Source organism: Castor canadensis, chromosome 5 (genome assembly GCF_047511655.1).
Source record: "Castor canadensis chromosome 5, mCasCan1.hap1v2, whole genome shotgun sequence".
In the NCBI taxonomy this organism is placed as follows: Eukaryota; Metazoa; Chordata; class Mammalia; order Rodentia; family Castoridae; genus Castor; species Castor canadensis.
The window spans coordinates 83,777,439-83,797,705 of record NC_133390.1 but is presented as its reverse complement, the minus strand read 5'-3'; the positions used below and the strand labels follow the sequence as shown (position 1 = coordinate 83,797,705).

The 20,267-nt window shown below is 40.8% G+C and overlaps 1 protein-coding gene across 5 annotated transcripts in view; it reads right to left on the bottom strand.

Moving 5' to 3' along the window:
* Positions 1–20,267, bottom strand: part of Dgkg (diacylglycerol kinase gamma) — a 199,943-nt gene that overhangs the window by 121,754 nt on the left and 57,922 nt on the right. For all 5 annotated transcript variants that reach the window (XR_012447999.1, XR_012448000.1, XR_012448001.1 and 2 more), the window contains exons 6-9: positions 9,910–10,080; positions 6,057–6,106; positions 2,854–2,928; positions 1,957–2,079 (exon numbers count right to left, since the gene is read on the bottom strand). Coding sequence is in view for 1 of the 5 variants with exons in the window: in XM_074073594.1 (XP_073929695.1) it covers positions 1,957–2,079; positions 2,854–2,928; positions 6,057–6,106; positions 9,910–10,080 (419 nt within the window). In the remaining 4 variants the exon portion in view is untranslated. The remainder of the gene's footprint in view (positions 1–1,956; positions 2,080–2,853; positions 2,929–6,056; positions 6,107–9,909; positions 10,081–20,267) is intronic.

Below are 20,267 nucleotides of genomic sequence, written 5' to 3'. Positions count from 1 at the left end.
TGCCTGGCTTTGGAGTCCATAACCATGACTCTCCCTCCACAGCCAGGACTTTCCTTCAGGAACAGAAGGGAAATTTGAGCTCTCTTTAGTAAATCTAGCTTCTTCCTGTAGTCCAAAGGACTATCATTTCCTCTGAAAATCTCTCTCTTAATGTAGTCAACTGACTCCCACTTTCTCAGCTACTACTTCTACAGGTGTGAGAAGAAAATGGACCCTGGGGGGTGAGGGGGGGTGGGATGAGGGAACATTTCTTCTTGGGTTAGAGCGCCATCGTGTGGTTCTTTCATGTCTGCACGCGGAGGCTGCGCAATGTGGGAGTGACTTCCTGAAGCAAGGGTGCTGATCCAGCTTCACCAGGACACAGATTGTATTGCATATGTTCTACTTAGAGATCCCCAGACTTCCCAGTGGTCATAAACGGAGTTTGAGAAAGCCAAACCAGCAATAGGAAGACCCAAACATTATTACGTTAAAATTTTATTTAGCATATATTTAAAATAAATGCACAACCCTCCCCCCCCTTTTTAACAAAAGCTAAGCTATTAATTATTTTTGTTTTCCACTTTTCTAATGTTAATTATAGTCTTCTATACGGCTGATTTAGGGGAGACACTGGGGAGAGTGTTGAAGAAATAAGCTCATCCTCCTCCAGCTAGAAAGCCGTGGGTTCTTTCCATGCAAAGAATTGGTGGCACTTTGAACCTGGTAAACATTTAATGTACCATTTGTGTTTTTACTAGTTCTAGTTTTCCTACCTCATGTGTGGAAGTTAGTTCACTTAAATAAGCAGAAAATGCCGTGGATTGGGTTACAGGCACACTGTCATAACCATTGAACTCACAATGAGCCTTTTCATGCCTCCCCTACTCTGATCCAACCAGGAGATTTCTCTGGACTTTCCTTCATTTGGGTCTTGGATCAAGTTGTTCTCCCTTGTATAAGTTTGCTTTTCTGCAATCTTCTACCTGCTAAGTCACAGCTAACTTTGACAACCAGATCAAACATCCTCCTAGGTCTCTTCATTTGAACTTTAGTCTCAAAAATGGGATATCAGCCGGGTGTGGTGGAGCACGCCTCTAATCTCAGCACTCCAGAAATGGAAGCAGAAGATTGTGCATTTGAGACCAGACTGGGCTACATAGTGGTTTAAGGCCAGCCTGAGCTATGTAGTGAGATCCTATCTCAAAAAAAAAAAAAAAATCAAGGGCTAGGAATGTAGCTCAGTGGCGCAGTGCTTGGCAAGACCCTGGGTTTGATCCCCAGCAATGTGCACACAGGCACACACACAATGGAATGTCAGTCTTGTGTATTCTTCAGAGCCATGTCAAATGCCCTCCTTCATGCTGGTCTCACTCTCATGTGTGGGATGTTAAAAGTCCAGGATCTTTGGAGTCAGGTAAAAATTCTAACTCCTTCTTTGCTCAGTTTTCCATCTGTGCAAATCGGGACAAAAATACCTACTTTATCTGTTGTTTCATTGTTAAATGAGGGACCATTCACAAAGCAACCCCCACACCAGAAAAGTATTTTCCCTTCTTTCCTCTACCTCTCTTTCCCCCTCCTTCTCATCCTCCCTCCCTCCTTCCTTTTCTCTCTCTTTTCCTTCTTTCCTTCCTTTCCCAGTTCTCTTAGCATTTTAAAACCTAATTGTTGAAAAGATGGGATTCTTCCTTAAAGTTTCTTTTGCACTTTTCCTGATTGAGGATAAGTTTCTTGTAGGTAAATATCATATCTATATCCCCTCACAGCACACAGAACAATACTTTAATACAGTAATAATTTAGCAATTGTCTGTCGAATGAATGAATATATTTTGGACATGAACAGCTACAGGGATGAAAATAGTGAACTTTTGAGCCGTCCTTTGGGAAATGCAGGGCAGAAGCCAGAGATATTAACATGGATTCTGATGCTCCTGAATGACAGGGATCTTTGAACTCTAGTTTATTGACTTACAGAGTCGTCAGTCCCCAGGAGGACCAGCAGAGGTATGGTAGTCATCCCTCCATGAACCCATTCCTGTAGAGACACAAAGCCATCCCGGTCGTAGTCCATCCCTTGCAACATTTCCTTCAATATCTGCAGAATCCAAAGAACACAATTGTCCATTTTCATTCTTGACTTTTTGACTTCCCTCTGCCTTCTTTTTTTTTTTGGCAGCATGGGATTTGAACTCAGGGCCTCATGCTTGCTAGGTACGCGCTCTACCACTTGAGCTATTCCACTAGCCCTCCCTTCTGCCTTCTTTATTCTCTATGGTCCTGTATTATCCATTTTCTCCTTTAACCATTTCCCCTGTTATTCACAATGAGTACAGTTGTGAGGGACCAGATTAGTAGTGAGGAGATTAGGGTTCTAGGTTTGAATTTGTCCTGATATGACTGAGTGGACTGAGAGAGGAAGGTCACTCCAATTCTCTGGGTTTTGGATTGCTTATCTGTAAAAATGAAAATAATATTGCTATGCTTGCAACACTGTAGTGAGGATTAGAGAAAATGTATACAAAGTGTCTAATATAATACCTGATGCATAAGATTCTCCCAAAGCTATTATTTTTGTTATTAACATCTGTGATTGAGAGAAAACTCTGAAATTGTTTCTGGCTCTAGATTTTTTGATCTACGAAATCCTGCTGTAAAATTTTAGCTCAGGTGTGTAAAGGTTAGAAGGAACTATGATTTTCATTACATCTGTGCTTTTTGCTGCTGCTGTGTATATCCTACCTATCAGAGAAGTTGGAAGTCTATGAATAGAACTTCAAAGAAGCTACTGATAGGACAAGTCTGGGAGCACCTGCACAGTAAACATCTTGGAAGCTTGCTCTGGAGTCAACCCATGCTTATAGACACTCACAGGCCTTAGCTCCGTAGGATCCCACTCCAGGTACTGGGCTATATGCAGCATTTGATTGACAATGCGATCCATCTCCTGAAAACATCATGAGAAAAAATATCAAGGGCAGCCAAGGTGTGTTGTTAAGAGAAAAACTGAAAATTAAGTTGTTAAGAGAAAAATTCAAAATTAAACCCAATGAGAAGATGCACGTGGCAGAGCCTGAGAAGTGGGTGCAATACACTGGCATTTCATGACAAGGTTGTGCACTATTTGTTTCTACCTTGACCACAAAGCCTGGTGAACAGGTAAGCCAGAGGTATGCAGAAAGCTCACAGAACACTGACCTCTTCCTGGACCCACCTTCCTTCTACTAATCTGTCCTTAAAAAGCAGAGGAAGTCCTTCTGTTTTTCTCCCTTGTTATTGTAGCTCCCACAAATACTTCCAAACCAAGGCAGGCCTCTCCTCTCCTTTCTTATCATTCCTCATCCCCGCAGTTTTTAGCGATTTGGGATCCATTTATCCTTCTGTAGGGTCAGCTTCACTTGGATGGAGGGTTTGTTTCTGTGTTGGTCCTAGCTCAGATTTATATTCCTTTTGGCATCTCTTCTTTTTATGGTTTAGCCTCAACCCCAGAACTATGTGAAAATTCATAAGGGATATGTTTGGCTGATGAGCAAGACTTTTGGTACGAAGGTCAGGCTACATATAAAACCTCACAGATATGGGTGCCGACAAGTCAGTGCACAGAGGGACCCACTGAAACATATTGAACTGAGGAAGTATTTGGTATTAAGTTTTGCATCTCATGTACCATCTAACTTGTTCATAGTAAGATTTCTCTGGGTGGGCATGTGCGTGGAATTATTACCTCCACCAAGTAGAATATGAATTTAAACAAGCAAGCTAAACCACAACCGGGATTTTAAAATGGTATTTCAGTTAAATTTAAGTAATAATTTGAATTAAATAATCTATAGCAAAACTACAGGGTAGGGTGGTAGATGAGTGCAAGGAAGTGGGCAGAAATGTGAAGTCAGGGCTGGGCAGATTCCAGTAGAAAAGAGCTTGTGAATCTACTTGGATCCAAGATTCAACCAGAAAATGTGATTCAGGGACCAAGAGTTAGACTCAGTCTAAATAGGACCATGGGCAGATTTCAGAAAGGACTAGTTTTCCAATGTCTACCTTGGTCAGGCTACATTTGGATACTTGAGTCATAGAGGGAGAGCTTCTGCTCTGTGTGGTATTTTAAGAATGGAACTGACAAACTAGAGGTTGTCCAGAGTAGATTTTTAAGACTGTCTTATGAAAAAGAATGTAGAATGGGGAAACTTTAGCTTGGAGAAGATTTTAGGGAGATGTGATAGCACCATCGAATACTTCAATGCCCAGTGTATGGAATTGGCTTTCCACTTTCCCTCTTTCTACAGAGGGCAGAAGGAGCCAAGGGATGGGGGGAAAGGAGGATGTGAAGGTTAGTCTACTTTGGCTTCCCTCCTGGATTGGGGGGGAGGGAGGAGAGAGCAGCAGGTATTGTGTTGTCTGGCAGAGAGAGATGCTTTGTGTGCAGGATGCAAGCTTTCTCTAACAGTGGTTCCCAGCAGTGGGACAGCTGCCAGAAGGTAGTGGGTGACCTCCCCTTCACTAGGAGTATTCACAGAGAAGTCAGAGCCCATCAGGATTTCAGGGGAAAGTTGAATCAGGTAACTCTTTCAAGACTTGCTTCAGCCCACCAATGTTACCTTTTAAATGTACTTGGAATTGAACCACTTCTGATCACCAGCAATACTTCTGCCCTGTGCAAGGCTAGCATCATTTCATGCCTTGATTATTTCAATTGGCAATAATCACACCTCCATTAAACCTAATTGACTACAATACTGCCACTGTGCAAAGCTATACCTTGTCTCAACAGCCTCTTAACTGCTGTTCCTGCTTGTGTCCCTTCAGAATCTATTCAATGGAGCAGTTAGAGTGCTTCTGTTAACACATGAGTCAGTCATGTCACTCCTCTGCTTACAGTCTTCAATTGTTCTCCGTTTCTCCAGAGTCAAAGATGAAACCTTTCAATCACCCATAAGACCCAAAGCACTGGGCAAAATCCTTGCCCCTACAGCCCATTCACAACTCCTCTGATCTCATCTCTAATTACTTCCTCACTCTCACTTCACCTGTTTTTGTCACTGGGGGATCTGGTTAATCCTCTAACATCCCAGGCACCACTCAGGACCTTTGCACTGACTGGTCCCTCTGCCAGGAAGGCTCTTCCCAACATTTTTATTTTTTAAATTTCTGTTCAGTGTTGATGCTTGGACTGGAATGAAAGCTTGGGGAATAGAATTTTATCAATATGCTACACTGATGTTCCAGTGCTTAGAACAGCACCTGACCTATGGTAGACATCCAGTAAATAAGTGTTGACTAAGTGCTTGAGATCTGTGATTCCATAGTTGTCCTCCTAAAGGCTTCTGCACACATTACTGCAATGTGGCTGGGGAGGGGGAGAAAGTAACCTGGGTTTAAAAGGAATTGGGATGACTCAGTTGGTCTAGTGGACTTGTTTCGTTCTTTCCTTCATCCAGTCTGAGTCATTATGCACTTCAACCTTCTTGTTAATGAGCTGTGACTGGTATTGCCAGTCATACTACAGGACCTGAGTGTAGATACCTCCTCTGCCTTCTTCCTTTTCCATTCTTCCTTTTTCTCTGTGGTCTTCACTGTCCCTGCCCCTTCCTGAAGGGGTGAGGCAAGTGCAGGCTTTCTCAGGTGCAGTGGGATAGGGTCGTGTGCTCAGAGCAGACAGAACCAAGCTCCTAGACTCAAGCAGTGATCTCCCTTCTTCTTACCCTCATGCCCTGGTCTTGTTGCCTCTCTGTTCCCCCACCCCTTTCTTGATCCCAAGGCTCCAAGCAAGAAATTTCAGGGAAAGTGTGTAAATGGAGAAGTTAAATTAGATGAAATACTAAAACATTTCCCCATCCTGAGACTTTGTAGTCCCAGGCTTCTGGAGTGAAAAAGCAAGTTTGGAATGAATGCTCTGAAAGGCTGGCTCTTTGGAAGTAGAAGGTGGGGGACTTGGCTCAGATTTCTGCACCCCATATGAAGACACTGCAATTCCCACAAAGATGGAACTGAGAATTTTCAGGTCCTCCCTCCACTTGCTCTCCAACCCCCAAGCCTTTCTCAGCTCCACTAGGGATATTTAGAGTGAGAACTTACCACTTGGTCCAGAAGTCCATTCTCATCCGAATCATAGAGACGAAACATGACTGCAAGAAACACAGGGTCAGTGTGAGGTGTCATCCAGGAACCAGGGATGGACTGAGGTTTGGGTCTTACCATGTTTTTAGGCCACATCTGGCCACCAATGGGACGAAGGCTGTTGCAGCCAGCTCACTGTCCCCCCACCAAGGTCCAGAGTCTGATTTCTTTCGGGAGAGAGTGGGACAAGAGAGTAAAATCAAGTCAACTGGCCTCTGGACCTGTTTAAGCAGTAATTCTGTAGCTAATGAGGTCCAGGTCACAAGTGTAAATCTCTGGAGAGCGTGCACACAAGTGAAAGCACATGCCAGTAGTGGCGGGGCGGAGGCACCAGAATTAGAGCTGGGCCTTTGTTTCTATGAAAGAATGTGGAGTAAGGCAGATTTAAATTCTGGTATGCCCTACAATTTCTGGGTGAGGGCAAAAAAGTTATTTCACTTCCTTGGGCTCAGTTTTCCATACAATGAAGATTATAATAATTTCTTTTTCCTGGGATTATCATGAGGATTAATATGTAACTAAGATACCAAATCAACAGGACTTAGATTGCAGAAAGCACTCAATAGTGTTATTTATTTTTATTAATGAATATTTATATGTGGCATTTAGTATGTGCCAGGCACTGCTGTGTGCACTTTATCACTATTATTTAATCCTCAGTAATAAGGATGATGTAGTTACTGTTAGCTTCTATTGGACTAGAAGTGTTTTAGATTTTGGATTTTGGAATATTTGCATATAAATATATATATACATATATACGTAATAACTGTTTTGAGGATAGGACCCATGGGAAAGATGAAATCCATTTATGTTTCATGTAATTTCATACAATATTTTTAGTGCATCTGTGTTTTGAATGTAACCTATTGCATGATGTCAGGTGTGGAATTTTCCATTTATGGCCATTATATTGAGGTTCAAAAAGTTTTGGATTTTGGAGCCATTTAGAGTTTGGATTTTCAGATTAGGGATGTTGAGCCTGAGTATAATTTTTGCTAAAATGTCAATGTGCTATCTGGCAACATCTTCAATCACGTTTTTAGCTGCAGGGACGTTTTGTAGATTGAGGAAGAGCTGGGAGGGAAGTTTGGATTGAAGACTAAGTGTTCATTGATAGCACCTGGATGCCTGTATTTCATTCGCCTAAAAGATAGAGGGAGGATCTCTATGATCTCTGAAGTAAGCAGTGTAGGAAGCAGAACTAAAAATTTCTCCATTTTTCTCCCAGTCTTTAAGCCCTTCATACCTGCTTTCTCTGTGATGCATCCCCGCCTGGCCCTCTCTGATGTGCCCCTTCAGAGCTCTTGGCACGTTTCCTTAGGTCAGATTAAGTTGCCCTTGTGCCATAATTTACCTCTAGATGTTTTAGTGTCCCTATATCTTGTATTTTTTCAGTGATGCATACCTGGCTGGATAAATTCTTTAAAAGTAGGGTGGTGGGTTGTCCATTCTTTGTGACTCCTCAGAGTGTCCTGATCACAAAGAGGGACAGAGCTTCCTACTGGCATCATTCCAGGACTCCAGGTCCAGGAGACTTTTTCAACTGACCTCTCTACTGCGCATGAACTATAGAGCTGGAAAGAGTTGAGTAAGCGGCCTACTCTTCAGTGATGTGCCTTGGGCAAGTCTTTTAACCTTCTGATGCTTTCGTATGTGTAAAATGAGAGTGATTGCATCATCCTTCTGGGATTATTGTGGGTTAAAATGGTAAGATGCATTGAAAATACTTAGTAAACACAAGGTGTTCAGTGATGAGACTTAGTCTTGCACTGGCACATGCTTAGCTTGTTTTCAATCATTAAAATAGGGGAAGGATTTAAATTGATGGGATTAAATAAAACAAACCAAAATAAAAACCCTACAGAATAAATGACCAAATACTGCAACAAAAAAAATTTCAAGGAAAAAACAATTATCCAAAGCTTGGGGAGGGAACCAAAAGATTAAGCAAGAGTCTGAAGAGACATAGTAGACATTGTGATCAATGGTAACATATGGAGTTTACTTGGATCCTGACTCAAATAAGCAATTAAAAATACAGAAGATAACTGGGAAATATGAATATGGAATGAGTAAAAATAATAGTAAAGAATCACTTCCCTCAGATGTGATAATAGTGTTGTGGTTGTATTTAAGAAAGTGTGATTTTCGAGGTACATACTGAAATATTTTCAGATGAAATTAGGCAACTTTGGAAAGTGCTTCAAAACAGAGGCAGACGGAATGGGTAGGCAGAAAAAACAAAACAAAATTAACTATGAACTTATGATCGTTAACATTGCATAATATGTTCATGGGTGCGCATTGAACTCTACTTGAACCTAGCTTTTAAATTTTCTATAATAAAAACTCTTTTTCCCCTTTTGGTGGTACCGGGACTTGAACTTGGGGCCTCACCTGAGCCATACCTCAATAAAAAAACTTTCGTTTCATTGCCATTTCAAAACTCAGTTTGAGAGTAACTAATAGGGGGCATCTGCCATATTCTCCTTAGCAGTTGTTAAAATTATAATGCCTAAAACTCAAACTCCAGCTAAATGTTGGAAATAATTGGACATTCCACTTTTAACATTAGCTAGAAGAAAACAGAAATCTGGTCCATTTGCTACCAAATTAGCACTTAGGACTTAACAGTTGTTAACACTTGAAACCTAAGGGGGAGATTTTGAGCTCACCTAATGAGCATACTGTTTCATTTTGGTTTTGGCAGAGTTAACCTTTAGCAGACTTCCTCTGCTAATGTTTAAATTTTGTTGACTGGTCTTATTATTAACTGGAATTTTGACTTTTGCTGTAATGGGTATTTTTTCCCTTACTTTCTACTTAAGTTCCCAAGAAAAGCAAAGATAATACATATTTTGTCACAAGGTCCTATCATCACTTATTCTGAAGAGAGTGCAGGTAGGCTTCCAGAGGCCAGGAAAACCATAACTGGGCTGAATCCTTTTCAAGACCACAGGCTCTTTCTGCCCTAGCTCTTATTCTCTTCCTGAAGTTGTTTGGAAACCAACTTTGTAGCACCATGAAACCCAGCTTAACTCAATTAACTAGCACTCTTTGTATAGATCAAAGACCTTGGGAGTTGGGGTGGGGTGCATGAAGAAATGGAAATAAGCCTTACCAAGACATTGGTTGACTAGGGCTGAAGGGGAAAAAACATTTGTCATAGTTAGAGTTGCTTGTTGCCAGGTGTATGCATGCATGTGATCCCAGCTACTACGGCAGCATAGGTAGGAGGATCAAGGTCCATCCAAGGCTGGCCTGTGCGAAAACACAAGACCCTATCCGAAAAATAACTAAAGCAAAAAAGGGCTGGAGTGTGGCTCAAATGGTAGAGTATTTTGCCTAGCAAGTGGGAAGCCCTGAGCTCAGTATTAGAAAAAAAAAAAAAAAAGAGTTCTTGATCACTTAATAAGGGAACAAGATCAGGTTGTGAATATTTTTTCTTAAAAAAGTCTATCAAGAAAATGTAGCAGCCTTCTGACTGAAGACTTTTAAGAAAATCTGCCAGCCAAGCAAAGGAGTCTTATCCCCTCAATGAGAACCTTTCCCCTTTGCAAATTCTGGTTCTTAATGCCAAGTTCTCAGATGCCCTTCCCACCCTATAGACCACTGGTACTGTGTCCTAGGGTGGATTATAGGAAATGTTCATATTGGTGCTGGTGACAGGGCAAAGAAACTTCCTGCAATGAGGCAGAACCTGTACTCATGGTCACTGATCAATCTCCAGTGTGTTAAGAGATGAGCGACAGGAACCCCGATCCTCCTCTAGGTAAAAACTGAAGCCCGAGACAGGGCAAGCACTTACACTCTAGCTTATCCTGAGGTCTCCCGGTCTCCAGCAGGGACAGGTAACAAACAACATCCTTCAGATACACTATGGGGGATTCTGAGCTTGATGATTGTGCATCAGGTTCTCCCAGGCAGGCTGCAGCCATTTGGTCTTTAGCTGGTACTTGCTTCTTGGCCATCTTTGCTTCTGTGGTAGGAAAAGTAGGACATCCAAGGACACTTCATGTTTAATAAACACTAACCCCTCTTTGCCTCTTCATGAGAGGCAAGATTTTTATATTGGTGTCTTCAAAAACTTGAGTTCTGTAGCTATTATGTATTATAATATTGTGAAATCCAATTTGTAGAGGTTATATTCTCTGAATTGACCTCATTCTGACCCTTTTAAGAGTTTATTTCCTTGTAGGAAATTCATGTATTCTCTGTGAGTTTTTAGGAAAAGATGATAGTGATTCTTGGTAATATCAGAAGTTGACAGATAAATGTCATTTACCCTACATTTTTGGACATTCCCAACTTGTAGAAGTAAATTTGGCTCAGATTTAGCCAATATATACTCTCACAGTTTCCTTCTCAACTACATTTGAAGACAAATAAAAAGGTGACTATTCAAAAGAAAAACCTGGGATTGACAACCAACCAATTTCCAGAAACTAGGAACTTTAACTAACTGCAACCAAGCTAGTCAATTGGACTAAGAAAACGTAGAATGTGACTTATTGTACCACAAAGATAATGAAATTCTTTGTTTCTTCCACACCCTGTCCTGTAGTTCAGAATTATAAAGTCTATTATTAACAAGAAACCCTATAGAAGCAACTATATTTTGCTATGTGAATTCTAATTTTTTGGGTACTTTGAGTGCTCACTCTTCCTTTATCCTTTCTAGCTTCATACCCATCAGAAATGATTCTTCATATCCATTAGGAGTCTACAACTCACAGAAAACACCTGATGAGAAAAACAGAAGAAACAGTGGAAAATCAAATGTAAGTATTTCAGTACCACTAAGTAACAAAGTACTGATGACACAGACAGAGGCCGAGACAGCTGTGACAGTAATGGCTACGGCAGAAGGCAATGTTACCCATATATGCCTTATTCAGAGGACCAAACAGCCAGCAATGGGAGCTGGCCCTCAGGGAAGCAGAGGTGCTAAATGAAAACCTGCCTGATTCTGGGGGTTAGGCTGTGAGTCTGAAGGGAGTTACCATCATCCAGATAGACAGAAGGGCAGACCAAAGGTCATGGACACACTGTGTGGTACAAAGGGCCCCAGGAACAGACAGCTGCAAAATAAGGAAAGGAAGCTCCATCCTGAAGGCTCAGACAACCAGATCTTTGAAAGTAATTTGCTACTAGACCAAACCCTTAGTAGGCTGCAAGAAGAAATACCTGCTATTAAAGAAGAGAAGAAAGCCTCAGGGATATCAAGTAGAGATAAAAATACAATTGGATGAGAAAAAACAGGGATACGGGAGGATTATAATAAAATTACTTACACAACCAAAATATTAAAATCACCAGTGAAGGAAAAGTTATGTGAAAACCTAAAATAATGTAGAAGACAAATGAGAGACGTCCTTTGTACTGAGTAGTTCTTTACACCCAAGTTCGTGCTATATCCTCAGATTATTCATCTATTAAGACACTATCAATGACTTCCATTTTGACAAACATGGAGTAACAGGGACCAGATTTTCCCTCCCACCTGAAACATCTAGAAGTGGATGACAGAAGATATGAAACAATGGTTCATAAAATATTAAATGTCAGTAGCACTAAGCAGTGGTCCCTGAGAAGATAGGAAACAAATGAGGTGACCCCTATAACTGCCACCTTTTACTGTTTTGAAAGAGTTTCTAGGCTGTAGGGCTGGGAGGGGAACCCAGGCAGATCTTCACAGTCTCTTTGAGTTGAGATGGAGCTGGGAATCTGAGGAGCACAAGATGGCTAGATGTCATAGAGAAGAGCCCACACAGAGAGAACGCTAGAGATATGTAGAAGGCTCCTTTTGTATAATCATCAGAGACTTGATCTTAGTTATCAAGCTGAGTGGTGATCAGCACTCCCACCTGAGGAAACTTCTTGAGGCTGGGAAAAGAATCAGGATTAAAGGGTTCTGGAATGCATATTGTTTTCCAGAGTGGTTGCACTAGCTTGCATTCCCACCAGCAGTGTATGAGGGTTCCTTTTTCCCCACATCTTCACCAACACCTGTTGTTGGTGGTGTTTTGATGATAGCTATTCTAACAAAGGTGAGGTGGAATCTTAAAAGTTCTTAAAATAATTTTAGCAAATTGAACTGTATAAAGTACAAAAAGAAATTAAATGAGACCTATAGAAAGTTACACTAGGTTCAATGATTGAGAGACCCAATATGTAAGATATCCATTCTTGTTGATCTTAAGGCAAAGATTTTAAGATGTGGCATCAAAAGCTCAATCTATAAAAGAAAAAAATAATGAATTGCACTTCATAAAAATTCAGGAATTTTGTTCTTCAAAAATCACTACTAGAGAATATCCATAGACAGGGAGACTATATTTGCAAGTCACATACTGGTAAAGGACTTGAATCCATCATATATATAAAGAACTCTAAAGACTCAATGAGAAGGCAAACAACCCAATTTAAAAACAAGCAAAGGATTTAGGTACTTTACTAAAGAAGATCTACAGATGGCAATTGGGTCCATGAAAAGATGCTCAGAACCATTTGTCATTGTGAAAATGCAAACTGAAACCACAGTGGGATACCACTACACAAGATCTAGAGTGACTAAAAGTGGAAAGACTATCAGTGTCCATCAGGATATGGAGCAAAAGGAAGCTCACACTACTGCTAACTGTGTAAAATGGCTTAGCTGCTTCGGAAAAGAGTTTGGTGGTTTCTTATAAAGTTAAATGTATACAGTGCTTACCATATTATACCCGGTTATTCTACTCCTTGGTGATTACCCAAGAGAAATGAAAGTTGCCCCTACAAAGACTTATACAAGAATATTTACAACAATTTTATTTGCAATAACTCTTAAACTGGAAACAAACCAAATGTCCACCAGTAGGTGAATAGATAAACAAATTGTGGAATATATGTGTTAGAATACGAAGCAGCAACTAAAATATGAGCTATTAATACATACAACATAGATAAATCTCAAAATTACTATGCTGAGTGAAAGAAGGCAGACCAAAAAAGGAAATACTATATAATTCTGTTTACATAAATTCCAGATGATTCAATCCAATACATAGTTGTAGAAAGTGGACCAGGCCTATATTGGGATGGGGGCTAGAAGGAAGAAGGATTACAAAGAAAATTTTGGGGTCAGCAGGGTAGCTCATGCCTGTAATCCCATATACTTTGGAGGTGGAGATTGGAAGGATTACAGTTTGAGGCCAATTTGGGAAAAAATTAGTGAGATCCAATCTCAATCAGTAATCTGGGCATGGTGGAGTGTGCCTGTGAGGTCCAAAGCTAGCACCAGGCAAAAACAAGACCCTTCCTAAAATATCTAAACTAAAAAAGGGATGGGGGAATGACTCAAGAAGTAGAATGTCTGCCTAATGAGGTCCCGAGTTCAAACCCTGTAGCACCAACAAAAGAACAAAAAGTTTTGGAGATGATGGTATGTTCAAGATACTGATTGTTCTATTGGTTTGACAGGTGTACACATAGGTCAGAGCTTTTTAATTCTTTCAGTGCCAGGGAATCAAACCCAGCATTGCTCACATGCAAGACTAGTGCTCTACCACTGAGTCATATCCCTGACCCCTGAACTTACTAACTGTGCACCTGAAACATGATCAATTGCTTTTGTGTTAATTACAGCTCAACAGAGCTATTTTTAGAACATGATTACAAATTACAGTCTTTTCTGAAGCTCCTTGAACCACTAGAGCTGCAGTTGGATCTTGAGCCATTGTTCTAGTTTCCACTGAGGTTTACTGTTCAGTCCTATATGGAGGTGCTGGGGTCCAGGAAGACTGAGTGACACTGCCATTATCCCATTGGTGTCCTTCCTCATTGTGCTACCTTACACAAAATACCCCCAACTTCTAGCCATCTGAGTACATCCCTTTGGTACCACCAGTAAGTAATAAAAGGTTAGTTCCATTTTCTAGATAACAGAGTTCTCTCTTGGTGCCATGTTACTAGCCCTTTCTCTGAGGCTTGCTGGGAAAGTCTGTTTTCTTCTACTTCTCCCTTAGTGTCTATATTGTCTTCTGGTTGGGCAGTGTGGCATCCCAGAAGACTGGGGCTCTAGCACTGAGTGTGTGCTAAATAGTGTGTGATCTTGCCCAGGTGGGCTTACTCCCCATGTCCAATCTCACTTTTCTGGTCTGTTAAAAATATAGTAAAACTGATGTTTACCTCAAGTCTTGAATGACAGAATTTTTTGTGAATATAATGTTAAGTAAAAACCCAAACAGGATCCAAACATCATGTATATATACAGTCAGATCCCAATTCTGTAAAAATTTATGAGAAAAAAACCCTATAAGGTGATTACCCATGTGGGTGCGTGCACACACCTCCCCCAACACTCAATTGCACTGGTGGATTATGGGTAATTTTGTTTTTAAAAGACTTCAGTTATTTATTTATTTATTTATTTTAATTCATATTTGCATGCAATGTTTGGGTCATTTCTCCCCCCTTCCCCCACCCTCTCCCTTACCGCCCCCCACCCCCTTCCTTTCCCCCCCACCCCCTTGACACCTGGCAGAAACTATTTTGCCCTTATTTCTAATTTTGTTGAAGACAGAGTATAAGCAATAATAGGAAGGAACAAGGGTTTTTGCTAGTTGAGATAAGGATAGCTATACAGGGAGTTGACTCACATTGATTTCCTGTGCATGTGTGTTACCTTCTAGGTTAATTCTTCCTGATCTAACCTTTTCTCTAGTTCCTGGTCCCCTTCTCTTATTGGCCTCAGTTGCTTTAAAGAATCTGCTTTAGTTTCTCTGCGTTGAGGGCAACAAATGCTATCTAGTTTTTTAGGTGTCTTACCTATCCTCACCCCTCCCTTGTGTGCTCTCACTTTCTCATGTGATCAAAGTCCAATCCCCTTGTTGTTTTTGCCCTTGATCTAATGTCCGCACATGAAGGAGAACATACGATTTAAGACTTCAGTTTTTAGATGCAGTTTTAGGTTCATGAGGGACGCTGCAGAGATTTTCCTCTAACCTCTGGACCCTGTATGCAGATCTCCTACTGTATCACCTTCCCCTGCTACAGTATTCATTTGTTGCAATTGATAAGTCTACACTGACACATAGTTATCACCCAGGGCCCATAGTCTGCATTAGAGTTCACTCTTGGTGTTACATATTCTATGGTTTTTGGAAAATGTGTGACGAATGGCATGCATCAATCATTGTAATGTCATACAGAGTAATTTCACAGCTCTAAAATTCCTGTGTTTTGCCTATTCATCCTTCCACCCCCATGCCCCTGACAACCACTGATCTTTGTTATTTATTTATTATTTTTGATACTCTTCAAATTTTTTACAATGTGAGTATATTACTTTCATAGTTAGGGAAGATTTTTAAATGGAAACTCTCCTTGTGATTCTACTATTCTGGGTTGCAGAATAGTAGTTTAGGAAACAGTAAAACTTTCAATAGTAAAGATTTCAACAGTTTAGGAAACAGTAAAAACAAGGATGCTTAATGTCCTTCCTTCCCTCCCTCCTTCCTCCCTCCCTCCCTCCTTCCTCCCTCCTTCCCTTTCTTCCTTCATCCCTCCTTCCTTTCTATGCTAGGATCAAGCCCAGGGCCTTGCAGATGCTAGGTGAATGCTCCACCATTGAGCCACATCACCGTCCCTCATTCTTCCTTTTCACCCCATTTAGTCCTGGGTCTTCTTGAGATGACATGGTGGCAATGATAGACTGCTTGGGTGCCCCAAGCCCATGTCTGGATTCTGTGAGGGACCCTATCTACTCCCTTATGGATACAGCACACGCCCACTAGCTTTGGGAATGAGTAACTTGAACTGGGCTGTTCTAGATCTGAGCTTGGAGACTGATCTGGTAGGTGCAGACAGGCCTTATCAAATAAGAATCTAGCTTCCTTTCTTGGCATCTGCTTGGGCAACAGGAAAGGCTGGGATTTTTGACAGATGGCTTGATCTCAGGTGGTTCCAGGATTTGGCCCTTCCTTGCTGGCAGAGGCTCTCTGTGCACCATCTGCCTGGTCCTAATTCTTATTTTTGGTGAACAGGGACATCTAATTAAGACATCCATTGAAAGGGGGCTATCAGGAAAAATATTTTTCTCCTTTAAATCTCAAGTTTCAAAAAAAGATAAAAGTATAGCTCCCTGGGACAAGAATCAGATAATTTCCCCTTCATGATTTGATCATAGGGGACTGATTTTTTCCCATAAGTAAGGAAAATGGTGAATCAATAATCACTTCTCCAGGAGGGAATCTCTGGAAATTTCTCTTTTACATTCAGAATGATATAGTTATTGCAAATAAGTGTGGTCCAATAAGTCATCCAACTTTCATTACTGTTCCCGATCAGTCTCCCTCCCTCTCTCCCTCTTTCCCTCCCTTCCTCCCTCCCTTTCTTCCCACCACCAGGGATTGAATTTAGGGGACTCATGCTTGCTAGGTAAGTGCTCTACCACTTGAGCCACCTCACCAGTCCTGTTTGCTTTTCTGGTTTTCTTTTCAGGTAGGGTCTTGTGCTTTTGTCCATGCCAGACTGGGACTGTGATCCTTCTAGCTTTGTCTCCAAGTAGCTGGAATTACAGGCATGTACTACCATACCCAGTTTGTTTTTGAGACAGGGCTTTTCTAACTTTCTCCTAGACTAACCTTGTGCTGTGATCCTTCTTTCTCTGCCTCCTGAGTAGCTAGGATTATTGGCATGACCCACTGTGCCTGCCTCAATCATCTTTTCTGAAACATCACATAATGACTTATTCTCAATAAGTTTGTCCTTAATACTTTAGATTCTCCAGCCAACACAATAAACTCTACACAGACAATTGGGAACTTCAAGGAATGAGATTTAACAACTCCCTCTAAGGTTCCAGATACTTGGGCTAAGATAGTCTCTGGGTAAAGAAATGTGGGGATTCCAAGATGGCGGCTAGAGGGAGGAAGCAGAAAGCATGCCTCCTAAAGTGAAATCTTGGAGAGATGCTGGAGATACACCTTATAGGAAAAACCACCGAGAAGAGGCAAAACTTTGACCCCTCCACACCTCCAGCCTGTGTGTAACAGTCTCACTTCACATTAAACGGAGAAACCAGGAGGGCTCCCGTGCTGCTGCCAGATGGCAGCACCCAGACGGCTTGGGAAGATGCAGACCACAAGGTGAGCTAAGCGGTACACGGTACTCCCACAGACAACCCTGGGCCAGATCAGCACAGCCCCCTGGACAGACCAACCCCCACCCAGGGAAAAAAGAGAAAAAAAACCTGAATAATAAGCAATAACAACAAAAAAGACATGCAGCAAAGAGGGCAGGGCGCCCTGAGCGCCAAAAGTGGGGGAGGGGAAATCCCTCACAACAAGCTGGCTGGAGAAGGCAGGAGCGGCGGCACAAGCCCAGCAAAGCGGGAAAGCTTGTAAAAATGGCAGTGGGAGGACAACTCCACAGGAGAGGGGGGAAGACCCACTTCCCACATGAACTGTAAATAAACACGCTGGCCTGAGAAAGTGGGTGCAGTGTCACCTTCCCCAGTGTGCTTGGAAAGGGGAAAGCTTGTAGCAGTGGCAGTTGCACAGAACTCTGAGTAAACAAAGCCTGCGGGGCCAGGTGAGTGTTAACCTCACCCCAGAGAGCTGCATAAATAAAGCCTCCAGCAACAGCAGGCTGACAGCAGCAGGCAGGTGAGCCAGAGCCTCAGATAGCCATTCACAGAACTGTTTCCAGACTCTTTTTTTTTTTCCTCCCTACCTTTGATGAAACAACAACCAAACTATACCTGCATGCTGAAAAACTTACTGAAACTGTATTGCATTTGAACTTGGGACACTTTGTGGTGTTTTTTGTTTTGTTTTGTTTTGAATTGGTATTTTTTCCCCTTTGATGAGACAATGACAGAACTACTTCTGAGTCACCATCTTCAGGATTGCAGGATGAGGGACTAACACCAAAATTATTAAGACTGAAACTTTATAGCATTTGAACTTGGAGATTTATTTATTTTTTATTTATTTATTTATTTATTTTTTATTTTTCTCAATCCTCTCTGTCTCTCTAATGCCTGTTCAGCTTACTGTTGATTAGTACACTATTTCTCCTTGTTTATATCTTTGAAACTTTTGTTTGTTTGCTTGTTTGCTTTGGTTTTTTTTTGTTTGTTCACTTGTTTTTCCCTCTTTCTTTAACTTCTTTGCTTTCCCTCTCCTCTCACCCTTCCATTCTAAATATCACCATTGTTATTATTACAAGCTAGAAAATACTTGATTGCACACAGTACAGGGACAATAACAACACCAAGGGCAATGACGGGAAGACAGAAAAAAACAGGGAAACTGGTTTCCCCACAGTAAAAAATTAGTACAGGAACCAGAGGGAAATGAAGAAAACAGATACTCAGATCCAGACTCCAATAAAATGAAGATAAACTATGCTGAAGAACCCAATGAAGCCCACAAGAATAATTTAAAACAAGAAATACTACAGGTAATCAATCAGAATTTTATAGAGATGATACTGGATATGGTCAAACAAAATGTATAGGAGACACTCAAGAAATTCCAAGACAACAAAAATAGAGAATTTGAAAAAGCACAAGAAGAAACAAAAGAAACCATAGAAGCACTGTATAAACACCAAAGTGAAACAAAGAACATGATTAATAAAGAGATAAATGAACTCAGGACGAAAACAGACAACATTAAAGAGGAAGAGACTCAAGATATAGAAAACCTCAGAAAAAAGGACGAAACAGAATTGCAAAACAAAACGGAAGGCCAATCCAGCAGAACAGAAAAAACAGAAGACAGAATCTCAGACCTCAAAGATGAAATGGTAATTAAAGGAAAAACCAAAGAACTATTTAACAACTCAAGACCTGTGAAAAGAAAATGCAAGAACTCACTGATTCCATCAAAAGACCAAACTTGAGAATCATGGTCATTGAAGAAGGAGAAGAGGTGCAAGCAAAGGGAATGCATAATATATTCAACAAAATAATAACAGAAAATTTCCCAAATCTAGAGAAATCTATTGCTATACAGGTGCAAGAGGCCTCCAGAACACCAAACAGACCAGATCAAAATATATCTACCCCACGGCATATTATCATTAAAACAACAAACGCAGAGATCTGAGAAAGAATATTGAAGGCTGTAAGAGAGAAAAAACAAATAACATACAAAGATAAACCCATCAAAATCATAGCAGACTTCTCAACAGAAACACTAAAAGCAAGAAGAGCATGGGGTGAGATCTTTTGGGCACTGAATGAAAATAACTTCAACCCTAGGATACTCTACCCACCAAAACTGTCATTCAAAATAGATGGAGCAATAAAAGTCTTCCGTGATAAGCAGGAACTAAAACAACATGTGACCACAAAGCCACCACTACAAAAGATTCTTCAAGGGATTCTGCACACAGAAAGTGAAACCCAACATAACCATGAAAGGGCAGGCAGCACCAAACTACAGGAAAAGAAAAAGCAAGAAAGTAGAGAGTAACCTCAACTTAGGTACACACAATCAAACCTTCAAACAACTAAGGCAACTAAATGACAGGAATCACTACATACCTATCAGTACTAACACTTCATGTTAATGGACTAAATTCCCCCATCAAAAGGTACCATTTGACGAACAGGATTAAAAAGGAAAATCCAACAATTTGTTGCTTACAAGAGACCCATCTCACTGACAGAAATAAGCATAGGGTTAGGATGAAAGGCTGGAAGAAGATTTACCAAGACAATGGCCCCTGAAAACAGGCTGGAGTAGCAATACTTATCTCTGACAAAACAGACTTCAAACGTACATTGATCAAACACGATAAAGAAGGACATTCCATGAAAATAAAAGGGGAAATAGACCAAAAGGAAATAACAATTATCAACCTATATGCACCCAATGTAAATGCATCTAATTTCATCAAATATACCCTAAAGGACCTAAAAGCATATATTAACTTCAACACATGGTCATGGGAGACTTTAACACCCCATTATCATCAATAGATAGGTCATCCAAACAAAAAAATCAATAAAGAAATCCTAGATATAAAATATACCATAGATCAAATGGACCTACTTGATGTCTACAGAACTTTTCATCCAACTTCTACACAATATACATTCTTCTCAGCAGCCCATGAGTCTATTTTCTCCAAAATAGATCATATCCTAGGGCACAAAGCAAGCCTCAGCAA